Source organism: Aplysia californica, unplaced genomic scaffold, assembly GCF_000002075.1.
Source record: "Aplysia californica isolate F4 #8 unplaced genomic scaffold, AplCal3.0 scaffold00034, whole genome shotgun sequence".
NCBI lineage: Eukaryota > Metazoa > Mollusca > Gastropoda > Aplysiida > Aplysiidae > Aplysia > Aplysia californica.
The window spans coordinates 213,965-237,222 of NW_004797304.1; the positions used below are offsets into that span (position 1 = coordinate 213,965).

The 23,258-nt window shown below is 40.3% G+C and overlaps 1 protein-coding gene and 1 long non-coding RNA gene across 4 annotated transcripts in view; one reads left to right on the forward strand and one right to left on the reverse strand.

Annotated features, from left to right (window-relative positions):
- LOC101857465 overlaps positions 1-15,495 on the reverse strand; it is a 114,008-nt gene extending 98,513 nt beyond the window's left edge. Inside the window, exons 1-5 of one of the 2 annotated variants that reach the window (XM_013091356.2) lie at positions 15,270-15,495; positions 14,188-14,339; positions 9,282-9,402; positions 5,857-6,041; positions 4,772-4,879 (exon numbers count right to left, since the gene is read on the reverse strand). In XM_013091356.2, coding sequence (XP_012946810.2) covers positions 4,772-4,879; positions 5,857-6,041; positions 9,282-9,402; positions 14,188-14,290 — 517 coding nt within the window. In that variant the 5' untranslated portion in view covers positions 14,291-14,339; positions 15,270-15,495. Of the gene's footprint in view, positions 1-4,771; positions 4,880-5,856; positions 6,042-9,281; positions 9,403-14,187; positions 14,446-15,269 lie in introns of those variants that run through there. The other variant, XM_035973830.1, reaches the window with a different exon arrangement.
- A 914-nt stretch (positions 15,496-16,409) lies between these two features.
- On the forward strand, positions 16,410-22,964 carry LOC118479180. Of its 2 annotated transcripts, XR_004859518.1 has the most exons (3): positions 16,410-16,980; positions 19,999-20,178; positions 21,335-22,964. It is a non-coding gene; the product is annotated as an uncharacterized LOC118479180 (long non-coding RNA). The 2 variants fall into 2 exon arrangements; XR_004859517.1 differs by lacking the exon at positions 21,335-22,964 and having other exon boundaries at positions 19,999-20,335.
- The last annotated feature ends 294 nt before the right edge of the window (positions 22,965-23,258 follow it).

Below are 23,258 nucleotides of genomic sequence, written 5' to 3' on the forward strand. Positions count from 1 at the left end.
ACCACTATTGTCTCTCAGGGCACCTTCAAGTCGGCCGAGTGCTTTTTGAACGTTGATTAGATATTAATGTGTATTTACTTGACGCTAAATAAAAATTATCGTCAGCAATCAATCTCTTGTCCACTGTTTTGCCGATAAAAAGTCTTGCCCGGCGAAAAAACCGCGCCTGTACAACAAAGCAACCCTCTCAATGGTACGCAGTTAAAACGTGAATTGAATCGTGAATTTTCGCTCACATGTTAAATTGGTCTGGCCTATAAAATACTCTGCCCTAAAATGTCGGATTGAGTGTTGCATAGTCCTACTATCAAGATGTCAAGATTATCTGCGGAAAATTGGGAAAGAGCTGTTGGACGTCTGCAAGCCGGCGAGAGCCCTTAGCAGGTGGCAACAGTCCTGGGATGCACGCCAGCACTTTCTACCGCCTGCAAAACAGATTCCAGGCAACCAACCCCACGAGAGATCTCCAAAGAAACGGAAGACTTCGACTGACAACAGCTGCCCAAGATCGCTTCGTCGTGCTCCAGAATCGCCATGATCCACGTTAATCTGCCTCCGAGACAGCCCAGAACATCTCAGGAACGCACGGTAGAGCCGGGAGTGATCGCACCATACGCGGCCGACTGGTGGCCAGGGGGCTGCGTTGTCGGCGTCCGGAGTAGAGAGCACCCCTGAACGTCCATCATCGACGAGCTCGTCTCCAGCGGGCTCAGAACCACGTTAACTGACGTCATCGACAGTGGCAACGTGTGATCTTCTGCGACGAGAGTCGCTTCTGCATCGATCCTGACAATAGACGGGTCTAAATTTGGCGCCGCACCGGACAACGCTACTGTGACGAGAACATCTGGGAGAGAGATCCGTTGGGAGGTCAAAACGTGATGATATGGGACGCAATTGGTATCAATCAAAGACTGGGCCCCATAATCTTCCAAAATTTAGGACCTGGACGTGGCAACGGAGTGACGGCACAGCGCTATATCAACCAAGTCCTGTAGCCCCATGTTGCTTCATTTTCCCTTAGACCTCTTACCGCACGTGTTATCCATCAGTTTCTGGTGCAGAACAACATACCCACCATGCCTCACCCACCCCGATCACCAGATGTGAAACCAATAGAACACCTTTGGGACATCCTTCAGAAGCGTCTCAACCAACTCCAGCCCAGACCCCGGACAGCTGCACAACTGGGTGCTGCTATTCTTCAGGAGTGGGTGCAGGTCGCCAACTGCCAAATCAATCGCTTGGTCAACTTTATGCACCGCCGATGCACTGCTGTCATCAACCCTAATGGGGGCCATACCCGATACTAACTGGAACTTAAGCCCCAAGGTCAAGGTCGTTGATGCCGATTAACAAAATCTGTCCCCAAGCAAATTCCCAACTCTCAAGCATTGTTTTGTGCAATCTGAGACATCTCCAACCTGTTTATCCAAATAAAAATATTGCTTCAATTTACTCTCCTCTTCTTGTGTTATGTAAATTAGCATTTCTTTTGCCGGTAAGTATACATAAAGTCAAACAACATGACGGTGCGTGTACTAAAAAAGACATCCGCACAGTGAACTTTGATCAAAGAAACTACACCCTACGATAAGATGCTGCAGCTGCCTCTTTCCCTCTGTAAAAAACGTAGCACGCGTAAAATAGGCCACGCCCCCAGCGAGCGTGTGACTGAGCCCCGATGGCTTGGCTCTGTGCTTGTTGGATAGAGTAGAGTATGAGAGCGTCCTAGTTAATTCTACATCTAAATCTAGATTTAGATCTAAATAATTATATAGATCTATCTACCAAACAAAAGTAGTGATCAATGCATTTCAATAATTTCTCTAGATCTAAATTATCTAAAAAGAAAAATAAAAGATTTAAAAATAGTCTCACTTCGGTAACCAGTGATAAATCTAGTGTACCGGTACTGGGCACCGGGTGCATAGACTCACGATCTACTAAATCTAAATCTAGGTCTAGGCCAAGACATTCACAATCACGAAATCTAGGTCTAGAATATTATATCCAATGCAATATTAATGATCGTATTGATGAGATAGTATTGATGACAGGATCTTTAGGAGTACGCATTATTAGAAATCAAAAGATAGTGTCAATTAGTATTAACAGGGAACGCTGCATTAGCAGGAGAGAAAATGAGGGGGGGGGGTGGGACGGAGAGAGAGAGGGGGGGGGGTGGAGGAAGAGAGAACTAATAAGCTACTGCAGTTAAAACGACAAACATGCACACAGAGAGCTAGATGAGTGAGGGACTGCACACAGAGAGCTAGATGAGTGAGGGACTGAGTGAATGAGAGAGAGAGAGAGTGAGTGAGTGAGTGAGAGTGAGAGAGAGAGAGAGAGAGAGAGAGAGAGAGAGAGAGAGAGAGAGAGAGAGAGAGAGAGAGAGAGAGAGAGAGAGAGAGAGAGAGAATACAAAGAATACAACATAGAAGTATATTTCTTATTGACTTGCTCTCTCTTTTCTAAAGGCTCACGCTCTCCTAGCCTTGACAACGGGGTGAAAGTTTACGACACACTTTCTCCAGTGCCAGGGGCGAAGGCTGACTTGTTTGACAGGGTAATCAAAGTAAAACGGGACCAGATATGGCCTGGGGATATCACACAAAAACCTATCTGGAGGCGGCGACTCAGAGTTGTGAATGAAATCCAATCCGGATTTCATTATTGTATGTTCAACCGCCAAAATAATCGGGAAAGTATCTCATTAAATATCAATTCCAATTAAAATTAAATTTAACTTTAGATGTGAATACACAAACACAAAGCAAAGAAGCAGAGATGTCAGTACTAGATCTATATGTTATAGATCTACCAGGGAGTCTAACTCTTTGGTAGAACATGCCAATTATCATTTTTTAAATTTCTCATTTAGCTGTTTTTTGTTTAGCCTTTCGCGGCCACGAGCCTGTGTCATAATCGAGGTCACGATCTGATTATAGGGCAGTAAAAAGTCGAGGAAAAAAAAACAAGCAGTCGCAGCAGTGAGAGATTATTAGGAGTTAGTTCCCGTCACATCTGTGAGGTAGACTCGACCAGTGTAATAGTTATCTTACCTAATCAGTGCTTGAGACTGATTATAACTGTGGCCCGAAAGGGGTGAACAGGGTGTATGTGGCAATGACTGCTATGCACATGTTCCTTTTATCTCTGTTGGTAGACTCTTCCAGTCTCACTTTAAGTTTACTTAATCAAAGCTTGTGACTGCTTATGGAGTGGCCCAAGAGGGGTGAACAGGCTATTGCAGTGGCAATGAAACCGTTTAGAATGCTAGGCATACTTTTCATTGGTGATTATGAACGTCTTTTTACATTTGATTTATGAAGTTTACGTTTATGGGTGAATTTAACTGTGACAATGTTTCAAAATTAGGAAGGGAAGCAGTGATTATTTGATTATATAGACGCTTCGCCTCTGCCAGTGACACAGTCACCTATGCACTCATTGGACCTTCGTTAGGTGCTTTCAGTTTTCCTCGACTACACAGTTGAAACCAGCTCATCATAGATGGAATAATAATATGCTTGAGGTGCTGTGTGTGCCACTGAGATTTAAGTGCTATAAATCACGTCGAACCACTTTTAAGGCAACTTCTTCATCAGATGAAAATTAGTTAGAAAAAATTTGGAGGTGAAACAGTTTCGTCCCTGCCATCCAGGAGAATCTAGAGCTAACTTGAATAAAGAGATGGAAGACAAAGTTGAATCGTTCTTAAATTGCCGTGGCTCACAGTGAGTATAGAAAAATCATCACTGTTGAGCTCTTAGTGCTTGATTTTTGGTAGTAAAGAAGTGGAACCAACCTAAGTCCCACCCAAATGTTGGTCCACCCACCCCCACTGGGTGGTTGTGGTGGTGGTTGTTGTGATGTGCTTGAAGATGATTTAATGATGATGATGTGATGGTGGCCGTGATATGATGACAAAATGTACAGAAGTGGTCAGGACATATGGTGAGCGTGTCTCTCTCTCTCTCTCTCTCTCTCTCTCTCTCTCTCTCTCTCTCTCTCTCTGTGTGTGTGTGTGTGTGTGTGTGTGTGTGTGTGTGTGTGTGTGTGTGTGAGAGAGAGAGAGCGTATGTGTATGCGTACATGTATGTATGAGTATGTGTGGTGAGAGAGAATTGAATTGAATTTGACTTTATTGACTTTCGAGGTCAATGGCCCATACGTCATAAAAAGTTACAAGTTAATAATGCAAAATACTGATCTCTCTGTGTTGTGCTAAAGACCAAATTACATAATAACCCGCAACACAGAATATATATATATATATATATATATATATAACATTTACATCTAGAATCTAGTTCTGCACATAATGGAATAGGCCCTCACACAACAAAGTACAAAGCACAAAGCATTGGTCACAGTCATGGACAGGTGATGCAGATTGTAAACAAAGCTTACAGGCTTGACTCTGATCTTTCTAGTTTAGCTCTAATCTAGACTCTAGATTAAAAAATCAATTTCACATTGTCCTTCCATTTTTCGTCCTTTGGGAATCTGAAGAAAGACAATTATTTGGTTTTTCCTCTTGAATTAGAACGGCCGATCGCTGAACAAAACTGGCCAGTAATGCCGACAGCATGAGCGTTGCGAGTCCCTCGCCGTGTTTGTTTACATATACTGTCGCACGCTCGCCGCTAGTGGCGCTACGAGTCGATGTGCCTCAGAAAATCGGGCCAGTGCAGCATCTTACCGTGGGCTGTACTATCTTTGCTTTGATCTCGTTACCCTACCGGTTCAGAGACGCCATTCTTACCTCTCAGCAGGCTTGGTGTCAGTTCCTTCCCGTGAAGCCAGCCTGAGGGCTTGCGAAAGTATAACAACGAATCCTCCCTCGCCAGCCTAAGCTCTTTGGTGGTTGGCGCTGTGAAAAAATAGAAGGGGGCAAATATATTTTTGTATTAAACGCTAAAATGTAGTTTTGCGTCACCCAGAAAACAAGACAGCATGGTACTCACATGAATTGATTCCAACGTAAACACACGAATTATAGGAACGTTATAGCCCTCTACAATCCAGTCGTCGGACTGTTGAAAAGACGAACTGTATACAGAGTTTGTAAGAATATTCTAATAAGTATATAGTCTCCATAAGGGCAACTAAAACATCAAGTTAAATTTGGACACAATTATTCTTATAAAAAGGAAAGTAGCAAATTGTTTCTGAGTAAATATTAAAATTTGCCAAACCCTACTTTGTCGAAACATAAATTAACATACTTTAATATTATAACATTGTTGTGACTAGCAGGTCTGCATACTGATGAATGCCATGCATTCTCTTGTATGGGCATGTTATACAGCAATGTCATCACCAAAAGCCCTCACGGCCGTTTTTTTTTTCTTGAGCAATGTCTCTGTCATATCATTAGCATTCTTACATTGTTAGATTTTTTCGACGTTTCAATCTAAAGTCAAGGTGTTTTATTTAGGATATAATGCGTTTCCTCAAAGAACTGAAGTAATAACCATGAGAGATAAGGCTAATGGATCCCTAACATGACGTTACCAGTGTGTATGTAGTGATCACTGATCAAGAGTAACGCATAGACCTCAGGGCCGAGAACTCCGGTGAACACCGTGACCATAATCTGGAAGCACTTGTAGACAAAAATCCTAAAGTTGCAGAAGTCCACTGGACGGGCGACCTTTTGGAAGGATGTACTGCGATGTGGACATTTTGTCAAAACTTTAATGGTCCTTTTTAGCAGCCCATAAACATACAGGTTCAAGAGCCAGTAAAAGACAAGGTCAATCAGGGGCTTTTAATACCAGTTAGCCTTCGATACAACTTCAATTAAATTTCCCAAAACGAGAAGGAAAATCAATAGTGAGTTCTTACCTCCGTCAGTTTCATCTTCCTCCTCTTCCTCCAAAGTTTCCCCTATGGATATTTTTCGCAGGTCTTTATCGAAAAAGTCCACCTGCTTTTTCTTGTTGAAGCTCCTTGTTTTTCTTTTGTTAGCCCGTCCACTCAAAGTGTCTCTGTTTCCAGGCTTGTCTCTGTCTCCAGCAGATCGAGAGGCACTGAAAGAATAACAGAAAGCATTATATAAAGAAAGAGTAACCTAAATAATTAATTATTAGTTATTAGTTCAATAGCATACTAATGGAAATGCTTACGTCGCAGTAGACTCACAATAAATCATTTATTCGACCTGCACCGGGTCAGGAAGCATAATTTGTTTCGTGAATGTAGCTGGTGCCTGTTGCATCATGTGTATGTGTGTGTGTGTGTGTGTGTGTGTGTGTGTGTGTGTGTGTGTGTGTGTGTGTGTGTGTGTGTGTGTGTGTGTGTGTGTGTGTGTTATTTTGTTTTAGTAAGGTTTTACGGCCCTCGCAACTGCATAAGGTCATATGAGCGCCAACTGGTGGATGTCAACGGAGAAGTCCAAACAAAGAATCAGACTTACTCTGCTCACCTCTCTAGCCTCAACAGCACAAAGTCTGCTTTGACTCTCAAGGCATCCCGAAAATAGCAGTTCACAAGAGAGTGTAGCAAAGATTCTTACTACCAAGATATTCCACCCTCGCGCGCTTGTGTGTGTGTATGTGTGTGTGTGTGTGTGTGTGTGTGTGTGTGTGTGTGTGTGTGTGTGTGTGCGCGTGTGTGTGTACAATTTTGTTTGGGGAGGAGAAGAGGAGGTACAGAATGGTAAAGGCTAAATCTGTGGACCGGGAATTGCAGAGATTGTTTAATTAAAGATGACAACAACTAACACACAAATAAAAATAAAAGGAACGAAAAGGAAAAAGAAAAAAGAAAAAGGGTTGGGTTCGGGAGGGTGGATGAGAAGAAAGAAAAGAAAACTGACAATTTAACAAACAAAAAACGAGGAACATTATTTAATTGGTTTAAGCGGCAAGATGTTCACCGATCCAACTCATGTAGTTAGCTGTCTACTCATTTCTTATTGCAACGATGGTTATAGTGTCGTAGTTAGTCTAGCTCTTTGTCCCGGTCGACATCATATTAATCACAGAATCACCAGACAAATAATGCCATTACGCGTTATGAGAGTAAATTTCTTTGTCCAACTTAAGAAATGAATGTATTGTGTAGTCTTGATTTACAATTTCTCTAAGACTTGATATTAATTTTTTTTTACCAATGTCCGGCAAATTCAAACTGTCCTTGTCTCTTCTTAGTGATATCAAACACTAACTAGTCGTTTTCCCATTATCTGGGTCCTTGAAATACGACGACAGGTGGCGTGTAAAGGAAGTAACATTACCTCTCTCGAGAGGGAGCGTTTTCGACCATAGTCTTGTCAGATTGCTACATTTCTTACCTGAAAGTTTGATTCTGACTGCAAAGATCTGACCAAATTGACATAATATTATAATATTATGGATCCCTAATAGTCGTGCTGGGCGAATTGTAAGTCAAGAAAATTAAAAATAAACTCGCTTCCGAAAACAACACATCGAAGAACTCATGGAGACCAAGCCTTGATTCTGAATAAAACAGTATTAAATCAAGCTGTTGAAATCATGTGCTTGAACAGCACATCTGACTTGGAAATTGGCGACAGTCGTTCTACCCCAACGTTTGCTTTATTACTCCATGAGATGAAGGAAAACGAAGGGCGCTTACAGAATTAAAGTTGGGATATGAGATATGGAAAATTGGATACGGTACATGGGAAACAAGAGGTGAGAGATGGGAAACAGAAGGTGGGATCCGGAAGATGGGACTGGTCATATGTGTACAATAAAGACTGTATAACATCGGGTCAGCCTGGAAACCGACGCAGAGAGAAAATGACAGGAAACAATAAATCATATTATAATAACAACAATCTTCTCTCTCTCTCTCTCTCTCTCTCTCTCTCTCTCTCTCTCTCTCTCTCTCTGTCTGTCTCTCTCTATCTCTCTCTCTCTTTCTCTCTCTCTGTCTCTCTCTGCCTCTCACTGCTCGCAGACAAAATTGCACGCGTTCAACTTAAGAGTGCTGGAACGCTTGTTTACGCTCGTATCACGGACCGCCACGCGCCAGTACAAGGATGTGCCCAAGTCTCGCGCTGACGCGAGATAGGGCAATTGAAACATCTTGGTATACACGAGCTTTGAGTGTAGTAAGGATGAATCAGGAAACAAAAAAGCAGCAGTTCCCCCTATGTTGTTGCGGCACAGTATTAGCATGACATTGATAAATCAGCCCTTTTACAATCCTTCTGTGCATAAGAAATATGTTAATATCCCCCTTTGGGAATGGCCAGAGGACACATTCAGTCAGTAGCACGGCCTTGGGGGGGGGGGGGGGGGCATGTGTGTGTGTGTGTGTGTGTGTGTGTGTGTGTGTGTGTGTGTGTGTGTGTGTGTGTGTGTGTGTGTGTGTATGCGTGTGTACATGTGTGTGTGTTGATATTAGAATGTTGGTAATTCATTTGTTTCTATTTAGCTTAAAGACAAACACTCTTAATATACAACAATATTATGGTAATGTTTGCAAGCGCCTAGAAATAAGCCGAGATTACAGACACGTGTGTGGCAAAGGGAATATGAATAGGTGGTACAACGAGGTTTAACTGTAATGTGCAGTTTAGTTCAATATTTAGAACGTGAAAAATGGTTTAATTTGAGATAAAAGACACACCATGTGGGATGATTCTATGATTTGTTATCGTGTTTTTACTAACAACACCTCTGCATTTTTGGTTTTTGCCTAATTTTTCTAATAAACTTTGAACATTTTACTCCATTTGTGCACAAAGTATTGTAAGAGTTGCTTTTTATCATGCCCCTAAGTGTTGTGCTTGAAGTCAGGTTTCATTTTGATATTATACCAATCAGCCATGTAGTGTAATTTGTTGAGCTTTTATGAGCTTTTTCTAATCACAACTTGTCATTTCCCCCCCTTTTGTTAGTTTATTTTCCTAACAGTGATTTCGAGCTCTGAGACACATTTTAGGACCTAATAAAATCCTTATTTATCTTTGCAGATCTTCGAAAAAATTGAGCATGCTCTCAGCATGTGAGTCTAATAATTTAAGAATTTCGATTAAAACAGAATGATTTTTCTTGTATTTACGTGACGTAAAAAATGGGCCTCAAGCCCGTTATGCACTTTTTTATATGTTTAAACATAAAAAATTACAATTTTAAACAACCGTAACTCAGTTGTTTGTGCACGGATTTTGGTAGTTTTTTCTGTTTTGTCTTACCGAGTAGATTCCAATGAAAACTTGTTTCTGAGATTTGGATTTTTCGCTTGTGGTACATAAAAATAATGAGACACCGACAAGCAAGCACGGACAAACTCACGCTGTGGCGTCACTAGTGAGGGAGGAAGAGGACGACTCTCGCAACAGAGCCTCATTCATGGATAAGGTCGTGTTCTCGCGAGTCAAAGACGGGCGTCGGCTGTCGTCAAACGTTCCAGTTCCTGAGTGAAAGAAAATGAAATTACATGTAATGAAAACAAGAACAATATATGTACACAATCAAAAGAGAATCAAATTCAATGGGACGTGTAAAAGAACTTCGAAGACATGAAAGAGATAAGCCTGCAGGATATTTCTGGAAGCGGTTTGAAATCCCAAAATAGAGCATTGGCATTACACGTTATAAAAGGTTTGCTTATTCATTTAATCTTTTGTAAGTATGTGTACTCTTAGGATAATAAATCTCTACTACAAACGTCTAAGCGTGCATGTATTAAGTATTATGTGAAGCTTCGAATTAACCTCTAATTGCCTGACATTTCGTGTCCACTTCTAAAGTTTAACATTTTTTATAGTTATTGAGTGAGCCTGAATACATTTCTAAACAAAAGAAAAAGCTATTCAGAAACCTAATACTTTTAAGTTCACTGTAAAATTACATTTTCTTCCCTCTAGTTTAATCCAACCTAAATAATGTTTAAAAAATATATATTACAAGACGCCAATGAATGATCTAAAGTGTCTAAATTGTGTCGATGGAGACGTAAAAAACCCACCTATACTTACGAGGCTCCGAATGATCTAACGTTTAATACCTGAAGTCTTAGTTTACTAAGTATGTTCTTCACGAACCGTCTCAATGTGGTACTTTAAGAAAGACCCAATCACTCAGTCTTCAGGAATACTGGTACTGCTCGTGGTATGGCAGATAAAGGTCGAGAGAAATCCCCCAAAAAGATGGTAACATGCCAAGGGAATGGGGATCCTATAAAGTATCCAAGCACAAATGACATCGCAGAATACCATGGGGTAACAGTCAGAATACTGCATCTAGTTTTAAAATCACAATACTATTATTACTAATTGTTCATTTACACTTTATGCGTGTGGAAGAGAGGATATGTATGTATGTATGTGTGTGTATGTGTATGTGTGTCTGTCTGTCTGTTTTGTCTGTCTGTCAGTCTGTCTGCCCGTCTGTGTGGTGAAACATCAATCTAATGTGCCATCGTCTGGACAATTTAAAGTAATCCTATCTTATTCATCTTATTTTGTGTGTTTGTGTATGCACGCGTGAGTATTTGTGTGTGTGTGGGGGGGGGGGGGGGGTGGATGTGAGTGTCTGTGTGTGTGTGGTGAAACACCAAACCAATGTGCCATCTGCTGGACAATTAAGATAAGTCCTATCTTATCTTATTTACATGACCGTTCTTTTTTTTAAAACCTAGGCGAGTATTTCTGTTATTGTAACTCTGTGCACAAGAGGGTTTGTGTATACCACTTAGGTGAAATTCGGCCTGTTATGGATATTAAAAAATAGTAATCGATCTTTTTGGCTTGAATTACTGTAATCGAAATACGTAAATAATTTAAAACTCAATCTCATGCAACTTGCACCCCAATGAGCTTTAAAAAACTGAGTTTGAACCTGTTTTTGAGCGTTTAGGAGACCTGCCATGCCTGTATTTAAAATCTTAGGCTAGTACCGCACTACGACAGTTTGTCCTGGGACAGACCCGTCTGGATTTTGAAACCTTTGAATAAGAGTGTGATGAACCTCACCTATTACGACAGGACATTCTTGTCGATTTGAGTCCCGATCTGTTGCGAATTGCTACAAAATCTGTGGGACAGGACTATCAAAGTCCCGGGGTAATATCGAGAAATTATGGGGATTATAGAGAAATATAGCCGCCTACCGCATTAGGACAAAACTGTCCCAGACTTGGTGGCGCCTGCTATCAAGATCGTGGGGCTTGCACGTTGTGACGTAATCACTTAAAAATTTGCCTCCTCGCAGGATTAAACTTGGAGTACAAAATTTTAAAAATAATTCTTGCATCTCAAAACGGATTTCATATTCGGAATCAGCGTCTCAAAATAAGCAAAAATGGCACACGAGGAACATGATTTGATGCGATACTATGTAAATTCTAATAAATAGTAAGCAATAAGAACTAAACAGTGATGATTTTACTATAATCACGGCAAAGCCACGGCATTTTGAGAACCACTCATACGAGAAGAGTCACCTTTGACTTCCATCTCTTTGTTCTACGTTAATTTCTTCTGGATGGTGTGGACGAAGCCATTTTCATTCCAAATTTCTCTAATTATTTTTCATCTGATAAAAACGTTGCTCCAAAAGTCGTTTGATGTAATTAATAACTGTTAAACCTCAGTGGTACACACACAAAGATGTACACACAGCACTCCATACATATTATATCGTCTATGAGCTGGATTATAGTCCGGACTACACCAAATGAACAACCTGTCGGCCTCATTACACTGAATCTAAGAGGCGAATCTCTCTGAATTTTTGCATGCGCCTTTGAATTCTAAAAGACCTAAAAAATATCCATTTTCGTGCATATGCGACAAGAATAAAGAGGTGCTGTCTATATAATAATTAGTACCAAATTGCTCATTAAACTCAATACCGCGCACTTTTTATAGCAAGCACGGTACCATGCTAAAACCATTACAATACAAATTGTCGTTGTAGGGGCTAACTGGACATACCCCCCCCCCCCGTGCAGGTCCATTAGCAGAGCCCCCCCCCCTCCCCTTTACACATAAATGTTTTGTCCTTTTTGGGGGGATTTGTAATAGAATAAAAGAGACGGCCTACATCAGTTTCTTTGAAGAAATAGTTCAGAAGTTTTAAGGCAAAGGGTTTTTTTTTGTTTGTAAATTAAGTATTCTAATCATGGTGATCAATGAAAAAGCGACAGCAAATTCAAACGCTTGCGATCTCAATGACTGAAGATATGAAATATTTTACTCATTGTATATTACAATGAGTCAATCAAAATATACCGACTGTCACCCACTAACCGCTGGGTTAAAAACAACTCGGTCTTGCTCACAGCAGTCGGTTTAAAAGAAGAAAAAAAAGAAAATAGATTTCAACAAACAAAAACGCTAACACTTAACTACCGTTCTTGTTCTAATAAAAATCCCTGCACAGACTGTAATTAAATACTAATGATATATATTTTAAAAAACTCTTTATATTTGTCGCATAGGCAAGAAAATCGGAATTTTAAAGGGTTTTTAAAATTCAGAGACACACGCAAAAAATCAGAAGAGTTTGCCAATTACTTTCTGTATAATGAGGTCGACAAGTTGTCCATTTGGTGTTGTCCAGACTCAAGGCCGTGTTGTCGAGGAAAATAGAACGAGAACGCACTTAACAAAGATCCAATAGGCACATAGGTATCTGTGTCACTGGGGGAGAGTGCATCGTAAACTTTCACCCCATTGACAGGGCTTGGAGAGCTTGAGCCTCCTGTGCAGTGTTATTTTTTTCTTCAAGTCTTCTACCTTTTTTTAAAAGGGGTTTCATTAAGGAGGGACCGTGGGAATGGGCTCGTCCTTTGCTGAGCCCTATAGACATTTGATTGGCTGTTAGGTTACTATAGTTGTAAGCCGTGACCACAGTGATTGGATAAACAAGAAAGCCGCCACGCTCAATGATTATAAATACTATGATAATGCAAAGCGGCAAAAAGTGTGCGCCGACACGAAACGCCGGGGGTCAACCGACGGTCAACCGTTGACCTGCTTCCTCATGAGCGAGCACTTGGTGCGGGTAGTGCGGCTCGTTGTTCCTTTGTTAGAGGCCATTAAAAAGCTTTAAATACGTTGGTTTGAAGGTGAAGGCTTGGGTGTGACCAAGGCCCAAACAACCAGATGGTTTTAAAAACACTTATTTAAGTCCCACCCTCGAAATGCCTTTTTTTTTACCCCAAGGGAGATAAAATGATAGTCCTCTTTGACCCTCCACACTCAATTAAGAATTAGAAACAATTTGAGTTTCCACAATTTATGTGGGCATACTCATCATAATGATACAGCGAGCTGGGCAGTTATTGAAATTTCTATGAAAAAGACAGGGTTCATTCAGGGTGGCACAGACACATGGTTAATTTTGTTAAATGTTGCTACATTAAAGATGCAATGCACTTAAAAATGCACTTTCCGACGTAAGTAGATACGCTTTGAAGAAACCTTACCGGTAACAGTTTGAACATTGTAGTCACGAGGCTTGAAAAAGCCCAGTTTTAAACTTGTGGGATTTGTTGGTTTGTTTGAAGCTGGGTTTTTTAAAACGCATTTTAAAACGTTGATGAACAGTAGACAGAATCTAAAGTTGAAAATACTCCAGGAGCCAAACGTAATTGAAAACAAAGGTAATTCCTGCAAATGCAACACCGTCGACTATGAGTATAATTATTAATGTCAGACTGAACGGTGATCTTTATAGTGCAGTCAACAATTCGTGGCGCAACTTATCCTCAAATACATGTATATTTTTAACGAGTGAATCAATGTAACCTAAACTTAAACTTTGCACAGCAATTTGCATCAATTTATCTGAACGTATTCATATGTTTCCACAACAACTGAGGCTAAACGTTTGTTCATGAAATTATATAAAATACTATTTAAAAAAAATATGGGACCAACTAGTCACAGCACAGCGCTTATTGTAGTAATACTGCATATTATGTTGTGTGAGCTCATTACTACGCAGAGCAACGCGCTCCGTCACTGATCTCGATTCTCCGACAATGCACAAAGGCCGAAGAAGGATTGCACGGTCTCGGTATTTTGGGTCTCTGGCCACGTTGATCACTCTATGTTCATTGCGTGCGATTATAACAGTTTCAACTGCTTATTTCGTTATTTTCATTTGCTTTGGGATACTGTTGAGGGTGGGGAATGGGGGGGCTCAAGCCCGTAAGCCCTTCACAATCTTCCGCCACTGATAAACTCACCTATCCCACTGTCAAAGGAAAGATCAGATCTCATTCGCTCTAGTGTCAAGAGTTCGGTGTCTTCGTCACTCAGGTTAGCCTTTAACTTGACCTTCTGCGTCATGCGGGTCACAAGATCAGTGGAGTACTTTGGAGTGGATTTTGCATCAAACCTTCAGGCGATGAGGTACAGGAAAGGATAAGAAATGTGTGACATCGTGGTGAAATCAAACGCTCATAGAAAATAATGGAATAACCGACATTTTTCCGCCTGTTGGGCAATTTTTAAAAATTGATTTTGTGTTTTTTAAAATTAGTTCAACATTATTCAGATTGTTGTACTTTTAAAAACATATTTTCTAAGATCTATGTGAATTTAACTGAACCCCCCCCCCCCCCCCCCCCCCCAACATTGAGCAAACGCATAAAATTGAAAAAATGTAAATTTGCAGTTTCCAATAACCCCCAAGACTTGGTAGTCACCAAATGCTGGTGGCCTTTTTTCTAGCTAAACGACGCCCACCGTCTTTAATAGCAAATCTCTACTTCTATTCAAGACACATGGCTTGCATATAAAGCAAGGCAAATGAACAGGCTTGAAGATACAAGTAATAACTCTTCAGCTCGAAAACGTGATGAGCACCTGATTAAACCATGTTGCAACACAATGGTTGAAAGGGAATGAAATACGCAAATGAAAAAAATACCTTTGAAGAAAGGAGACAAATAGTACGTTTAAGAAAGGAACAGTGGGAAAGATAATAATATAAGGCGAATTTGAAACAATACGAAACAGAGAGAGAGATCAACAGGAAAAATTGAGAAACACAAACCGCTGAGGGAGACATTTATAGACAATAATTTGAAAGAAGAAAGATATTTAAGGTGATTAATACGAAACTAATTTAAGCACAGAGAATTCATGATAAAATACCTTTAAAATGTAAACTGATGAGAAAAGCAGCTTGTTAATCATTAAAATTAAGAATCGACACAGAAAGAGAAAAAAAAATAAAACCAAGCAGACAAGCATATTGCTGGCAATTATTCCTTACTTTACTGAAAGAAATAAAAACATGAAACAATGAATTACCTTTACTTACCATACTTTCTTCTTGACGTTGTTGCGTTCAATCGAAAACTGTGCCAAATCATCCTGAGAAAAAAAGAAAAAGGTACAGTAGAAACCAAATATAACTGGCCCGATAATAACAGGGATCCGGTAATAACAGGGATTTTTTAAATTCCCGTTTTTCCTACTTTTTGTCTCTATTAAAAGTAACGGCAATGACAGGGCCTCATCGAGCCCAATCGGTTAAAGCAGGGTTCGTTAACAATGTGTAAAAAAAAAAAAAGAGAGAGAGAGAGAGAGAGAGAGAGAGAGAGAGAGAGAGAGTGAGAGAGAGAGAGAGAGTGAGAGAGAGAGAGTGAGAGAGAGAGAGAGAGAGAGAGAGAGAGAGAGAGAGAGAGAGAGAGAGAGAGAGTGAGAGATGGAGCAGACCCACGCACGCTATGCCACTGCAAGCTCACGCAGCGGGGAAAGCGAGAGGGCTGCAGTATGCTGCAGACTTCGATCTTGCCCACGGCTTACTAGAATTATCAGGCCTCCTCAGCATGGCCGTAGTCTGAAAATGTGGAGGCGACACGTGGGAGTCACATTAAACAGCCGATTCTCATCTCATTCCTATAAATAGCATTGTACTAAGTGTTTAACAAATTCCCTTGCAGAAATAAATAAATATCCTTCCTTTATAATACCAACTAGCTTTCAAGGTGCACTTAACATTTTTCCATTTTAAAAAATGTTCTTAATTTTAGATCTAAATGAAATTGTGTTTTTTTAATTTGAAAAACATTTATGAAATTTAATAGATCTAGGTCAGAGGAGGTGAGGAGAACAGCGACGGAAGTAAACAAAGTTTTCAAAATGTCAGCCGCCTTGCCTTATGACTTCTGATGTGAAACGTGTGACACGAGGATAGGCCTAGTATTTCATTTGGATTATCAATTTCAGTGCTTTCGAATGGAATAATGTACCTTGTATAGACTTGTTGAAAATGGGTAGAAAATGTTGTGTTACTGGGTGCAGGTCAAATTATGACTCTACTGACAAGGTTACCTTTTTAGACTAGACTAGATTCTAGAGAGAGACTCTAAATCTAGAATCTAGATCTAGTTCTAGATTTAGAATCTAGATCTGGATCTAGATTTCAAGATGTAGTCTGACTACATCTAGATCTAGATCTAGTTCTAGATCTAGATCTCTACCTAAAGATAAAGATGAGAGAGAACGTTGCATAAAAGCAATCCCACGCGACAATATTATACCCGATACTGCAAACACTGTTGTTTTTGTATTAAACATTTACCAGATGGATTTGAAACTATTTCTGTGAAAGGAAGATTAAGACAAAGAAAACCATCCATCGCTATTTTCTAATTTTCTCAAAAGTTTAATCCCAACACCGGTGCCCTTAGCAAGAACAACATGTAGAGCTAGATCTAGATCTAGAATCTAGATCTAGGCTAGTTATTCAGTCAGATCAGTTGAAAGGGGCCAGTTAGAAGAATATTCACAAAAAGACTTTGTTTCTTTTGATTCATTGTGTTCATTTGTAGGAGCCATTGTGTGACAAGGTAGGCTATGCAGAGTGAAATATTTATGGACATCTCACAGTATTATGGTTTTGAGATGAGACAAGACAAGTGCTTTGTCATGAGCAATGTTTTGCTAAACAATTTCTGCAAGATATCCAATCCACCATCTGAGAAAGAACCTAAACAGAAAGTCCTAAAGCTGTCTTCATAAACAATGTAAGTTAAACCTTTTGCATATGTGTGTGCAGTGGCGTCGCGTGAGTTGTAGACAAGGTGGTGCATAATTGGAAAGTGAGCAAATGGGCCATAGGCTTAGTAGCTAGATCTACTATTAAGATTTTTAGAGAAAGTCAATTAGAATCTGCAGGATATTCCGTAATCTACATCTATCGATATTTACAACTGTCTCTAGACGAAACCGCCTAAAAGCTGCAATTAAGTAAAACAATACTAACAACTCACTATGCTCACAATCTGAGAACATTTAACGATTCCTAATTAATTCGTGCAGCACCAGGACTTGCTACACAATAGTACACAATAGAGGGAGACAACAGTTTCGATACCCATTCTTCACTGAGTTACCGTAGACTCTACTAGTGTTGTAGATAGACTTGCGGAAACTTGGATCACATTTTTAGCTTGCACCAAATTGGGGCTGCGAAGAGCAGTTTCAAGCACCTTTCTTCTTGTGCGGGAAGAACGTTGCCTAGATTTCTCTACAGTGACAAAAATAACTTTGGTGCAAAGATTTTGCTTGCCCCTAGAAGACGCTACCGCAAGCGGTGCGACGAGCATAAACCATGATGCCATCCTCGCCGTCTGTCTCTTCACTGGCGCAAGGATGTACATTTTAGTGGACTAGGCCTAATGTAGATCTAGAGCACTGACTGGTTTAGAACTATTAGAAAGGGGGGGGGGGGGGGGGCAGGGTTAGGCGGAGCGCTTGCACCAATTGCACCAATGGCGCTCCGCCACTGTGTGCGTGTCTATCTAAACTATGTCTTTATGTGTGTATACGTGCTTACATGGTGTCCATTACCCATACTTGGCAATGTTTCTACTGTTAGGCCTATGAATTATTCCATGCTTGCATAATGAATGAGTATGTTTTTAGCTCTTAGAGCATGGATTGTGTTTTCCATGGATATGTGCTGTAAAATGCTATCTTTCTTCTTCTTCTTTCTCTCTTTATTTTCAGTGCCAGTTGTCAATGGGAAATGAAGCTCTTTTACCGCACCTAGAACGAGAAATGAGACTAGAACTAGAGTCTAGATCTAGAAATAATAATAATATTGGATTGCATTTATATAGCGCATATCCACTTATGCAGTGCTCTATGCGCTTAACATGATACATATTATGGATTTACAAATCAATTTTAAAGGTACATAGTGTTACATACTCATGCAAACACATATTCACTCACGCACGCACCACACACACATACATACTCACATACACACATACATACATATGCACATACGCACATACACACTCACAACGATCTACAGTTTGGATGCATTCTGTCTAATCGAAATATGATGAATATAGAAATGCTTTTAGTTTCTTCTTAAAAATTTCTAGATTTTCTGCTTCTCTGATAGTTTTTGGAAGCCTATTCCAAACAAGTGGGGCAAAATATGAAAAAGAGCGTTGGCCATATGATTTGTAATTTATTTTAGGCTTAACAAGGGTTGTTTTGTCACTTGACGATCTGAGCGTTCTAGGAGGCACATAGGGTGTTAAAAGCTGTTTTAGATAGTCCTGTGATAAATCATTTAAGCACTTGTAGCTAGTTAAACAGATTTTATATATGATACGCTCTTTCACTGGGAGCCAGTGTAATGCTTTTAAAATAGGAGTCACATGATCATGCTTTAGTTTTTTTGTAATTATTTTGGCAGCAATATTTTGTACTCTTTGTAGTTGTTGTAACCAGAGGCGAAGCATCTATATAATCAAATAATCACTGCTTCCCTTCCTAATTTTGAAACATTGTCGCAGTCAAATTCACTCATAGACGTAAACCTCATAAATTAAATGTAAAAAGACGTTCATAATCACCAATGAACAATAGACTATGCCTAACCTTCAAAACCGTTTCATTGCCACAGAAATAGCCTGTTCGCCCCTATCGGGCCACTCCATAAGCAGTCACAAGCTTTGATTAAGTAAGCTTAAAGTGAGCCTGGAAGAGTCAACCAATAGATTTGAAGGGAACATGTGCATAGCAGTCAGAACTGTTTCATTGTCGCATATACCCTGTTCACCCCTTTCGGGCCACAGTTATAAGCACCCAGACGCCCTGATTATCTAAGCGAACTATTACACTGGTCGAGTCTACCTCAAAGATGTGAGGGGAACTAACTCCTAATAATCCTTTGACTCCTGCTACTACACTGCTAGTGCTTGTTTTTTTCCTCGACTTTTTAACGTCCTATAATCAGATCGTGACCTCGATTATGACAGCGCCTACTGGCCGCGAAAAGCTAGACAAAAAACAGCCAAATGTGAAATAAAAAATTAATAATTGGCGTGCTCTACCAAAGCGTTTCGGCTGTCTGGAATAACTTGCCATTGTAGTGCTGACATCTGTGCTTCTTTCCTTGGTGTTCGTGTGTTCAAATCTAAAGTTACATTTAAGGTTAGTTAGAATAAATATTTAATGAAATACTTTCCCGACTATTTTAGCGGTTGAACAAGCATACAACATGAATTCAGGATTTGTTTTCATTCACAACTCAGAGTTGCCGCCTCCAGTGCCAGTAAGATTCTTGTGACTTGTGTGAGTGTGATATCTCCAGGCCCTATCTGGTCCCATTTCACTTTGATTACCCTGTCAAACAAGTCAGCCTTCGCCCCTGGTTGTAACTGTTCATCAGGTACCCCAGCCAGTAAGGAATTGCAATAATCAATCCTTGACAATATAAGTGATGTTATTCAAGTTTTGGTGACACCAACAGATAGATATTTTCTAATGCTCCCTATTTTCTTCAGCTGGAGATATAGATTTTTACAAAGATTCGATACATGGTATTTCATTGACCTATCTTGATCTAGCACCACACCTAAATTTAGTTATCATAAATCAACCAATTAAGATAATATTTGTAGTTGTATAATAAGCACAGTCTTATTTGATTTCCCTTTCGGCGATCTGATTGCGCTGCTGTCCTATTGTCTCGCGTAGGCTACTGTGACCTCGTTTTAAACTCGCCTCCACATTTTCAGAGTACGGAACGCTGAGGAGGCCTGATAATTATAGTAAGCCGTGATCTATCCCTAAGCCTAGCTACACGCAGGAGTAGCGTGTCATGCGCCTGCCTGCCGCATGGCCATGAGAGAGGACTGCGGTGTGCTGGTCGTGGATACTTGTAGCAAGGGAAACTACCCATGAATAAGTACAGCTGGGTAAGTCCACAAATGCTTACTTCCCTTGCATTTCTGATTTAACAGGGATCTGAATAACATTACTTTTTCTCTGGCCCCACCATCCTTGTTATATCGGCTTTCCACTGTATGAAAGAAGACTGGGCTGCTAAAACATGGCTAGATGTTGAATAAAAAGTAAAATCGAACCTCTGTTTATCTCCATTTATCTATTTAATCTACCTTTCTCTCTGTCTGTCTGTCTGTCTGTCTGTCTGTCTGTCTGTCTGTCTGTCTGTCTGTCTGTCTGTCTGTCTGTCTGTATCTATCTATCTATCTATCTATCTATCTATCTATCTATCTATCTATCTATCTATCTATCTATCTATCTATCTATCTATCTATCTATCTATCTATCTATCTATCTATCTATGTTCAATTTTCACTTATTTCCCCTCCTCCTTCCCCATTCTTCTTCTTCTTCTTCTTCTTCTTCTTCTTCTTCTTCTTCTTCTTCTTCTTCTTCTTCTTCTTCTTCTTCTTCTTCTTTTTCTTCTTCTTCTTCCTCTTCTTCTTCTTCTTTCTCTTCTTCTTCTTCTTTTTCTTCTTCTTCTTCTTCTTCTTCTTCTTCTTCTTCTTCTTCTTCTTCTTCTTCTTCTTCTTCTTCTTCTTCTTCTTCTTCTTCTTCTTCTTCTTCTTCTTTTTCTTCTTCTTCTTCTTCTTCTTCTTCTTCTTCTTCTTCTTCTTCTTCTTCTTCTTCTTCTTCTTCTTCTTCTTCTTCTTCTTCTTCTTCTTCTTCTGATTTCTCACAGCGTGCAGTGCATCAAGTTCCGAATGACTCCGTATCAAACTTCAAAGCCCTTTCCCGGACACTCCTTTCCATTACTTCTGGAGTTCTACTCTCCACACTTGTTCCCACCAATTTCGATTTTAACTTATCAATCACTACCACCAAGCCATCCCCAAGCTCCACCACCACATCGACAACTTCCTTGGGTCCGCCCCGGTCGGCAAAGAAACTGTCAAAACGCTCAACACCCTCTCCTCTGAATAAAAAAATCTAGAAAAACTCCACAACCTCGGGATTCAGAGTCCCTCCACGGACCATCGACGTTTTACTCATCCCTACTCGTCTGAGAACTGCATCCTCTTTTTTATTTCAACTGTCAGTATCGTAACCCTCGACCCCTCACTACAGATAATCGTCTATCTTCTGACCATTTTGACCGCCCGGTACTGCCAGCCTAGACGCTCCACTACCACATGCAAACCCCCAAGCCCCAACGCTGTCTACACATGACCGCCAATCGACTCTCCAAACCAGCTCCCTCACACAAGCACTAACAAAAGACTCAAGCCCTTGATCGACCAACTCGACCAGAAGCTGCCCCTATGGTCTTTTCTACGCAGGACAATGTTCATGTACATGTACGTCAAATTCTACACTTAAGTCCACATGTAGCCTCTACCTCTAGTACCGTTCTTTACGAGCCCCACGCTGTTACCTACTGTCTCCCCTCTTTCTCATTATTCTCTTAAATATAACTTGACCTCTACGAACCCTGGTGGCCATACACCTGCTAATTCTTACGGACTAACGAAATCAGACTCTGACGGCGTCTGCCCTCGTTTACCTCCTCTGCAAACTGTATGCTCATCCCAAGCACGACCACTCCTCACGCCCAACACATCGTCCCACTACTCCTCTCCGGGAAATGTCATCGACCTCTCCTCACTACCCTAATCATCTGCACAAGTTAAACTTTTATCCAAGTGAAGAGATTTTGCCCTACCCAAAACAATTTTAACCTCTTCTAATTCATACAAGATACAAAAAATTACCCGAGACGTTGCAGGTTTTTGGAGTACTTCTCAGAACCAAACTCTTCTCCTTCTTCTGTTATACTGCCCAAATCATATTGGACTCCCCCCTCCAGGGCGTAATGCTGCCTTTGACTTCTATTGCGATAACCTAGAAAAATCAGCAGTCCATAACTGAAACACTTGCAGACTACCGCCAAAGGCAACAATTATTTATCCCGTGCAGAAAGGTCAGCGATTTGCGAGCTCATTGATAACACCAATCTAACTATCCGTGAAGTTGACAAGGGTCGCTCCATTGTGGTCTTGGACACCACTGACTACAACAACACCATCTCATCCATGTTGAACAACCCTTCTTTCTATAAACCCCTCAGCTCTGACCCCACTTCTTCTCATTTTTTAGCGCCATTCAGGACCAAATCCACCATCTCAAATATCTCAACTTAATATCCCCGGAATTGTCCAAATATATTCTTCACGGGAAGGTGTCGTGCCCCTACTTTTATGGCTAACCAAAGATCCACAAGTTAGCAAACAAAAAGTCCAAATCTCCCTCCCCCCCAACTTAGAGGCATTATATTCCAAATAAATGGTCCTACCGTCATGGCTTCCTATTGGCTGGACAGCATCCTCAAACCCATTGTCCCTGACTTCTGTGGTATCCCCTGGGTGAAAGATAACCACCACGTTCTCCAAAAAATAGATAGAAACCTATACCTATCTAAATATTCCACTCTTTTCGGACAAGCTCACTTTGGAGACCTCTGAACTGATTACTAAAGGTCCTATCAATATGAAAACTGGCTAGCTGTAAAATTTCGGGTTTTATCTCCCTTTTGCCTTTAAAAAAATCGTCTTGGTAGCATAGTTTTGAAATGTGTAAGGAAATAAAACTGTAAACAAAATTCAAGATGGCCACCGTTTCCATGGTAACCCATGAATTAATAAATCGTTTGAATGTGTGGATTTTCATTTCTCGTACGTATCTTGTTGTGCAATAAAGTGTGAATAAAAGAAAAAACGTGGCCTTCCATTTCATCAAATAAGATCTATATAGTAATGCATCAGCAGTTTTTTTGTTACTTTTAACATAACCCTTCTTTTCTGTTTTAATTTAGTAATGTTTTTATTTTACTTTTTACTTTTTTCCACTTAACATTTAGTTTCGCTTCACGCGATTTCTTCATTGTTGCACTACAGGGCTTACGTCTGGGTTTTTCATGGCAAAAAAAAGTCCTTTTACTTATTATCCACCTACATGAAACAGATAACGAAAGAGGTCAACGCAGACCCTGAAC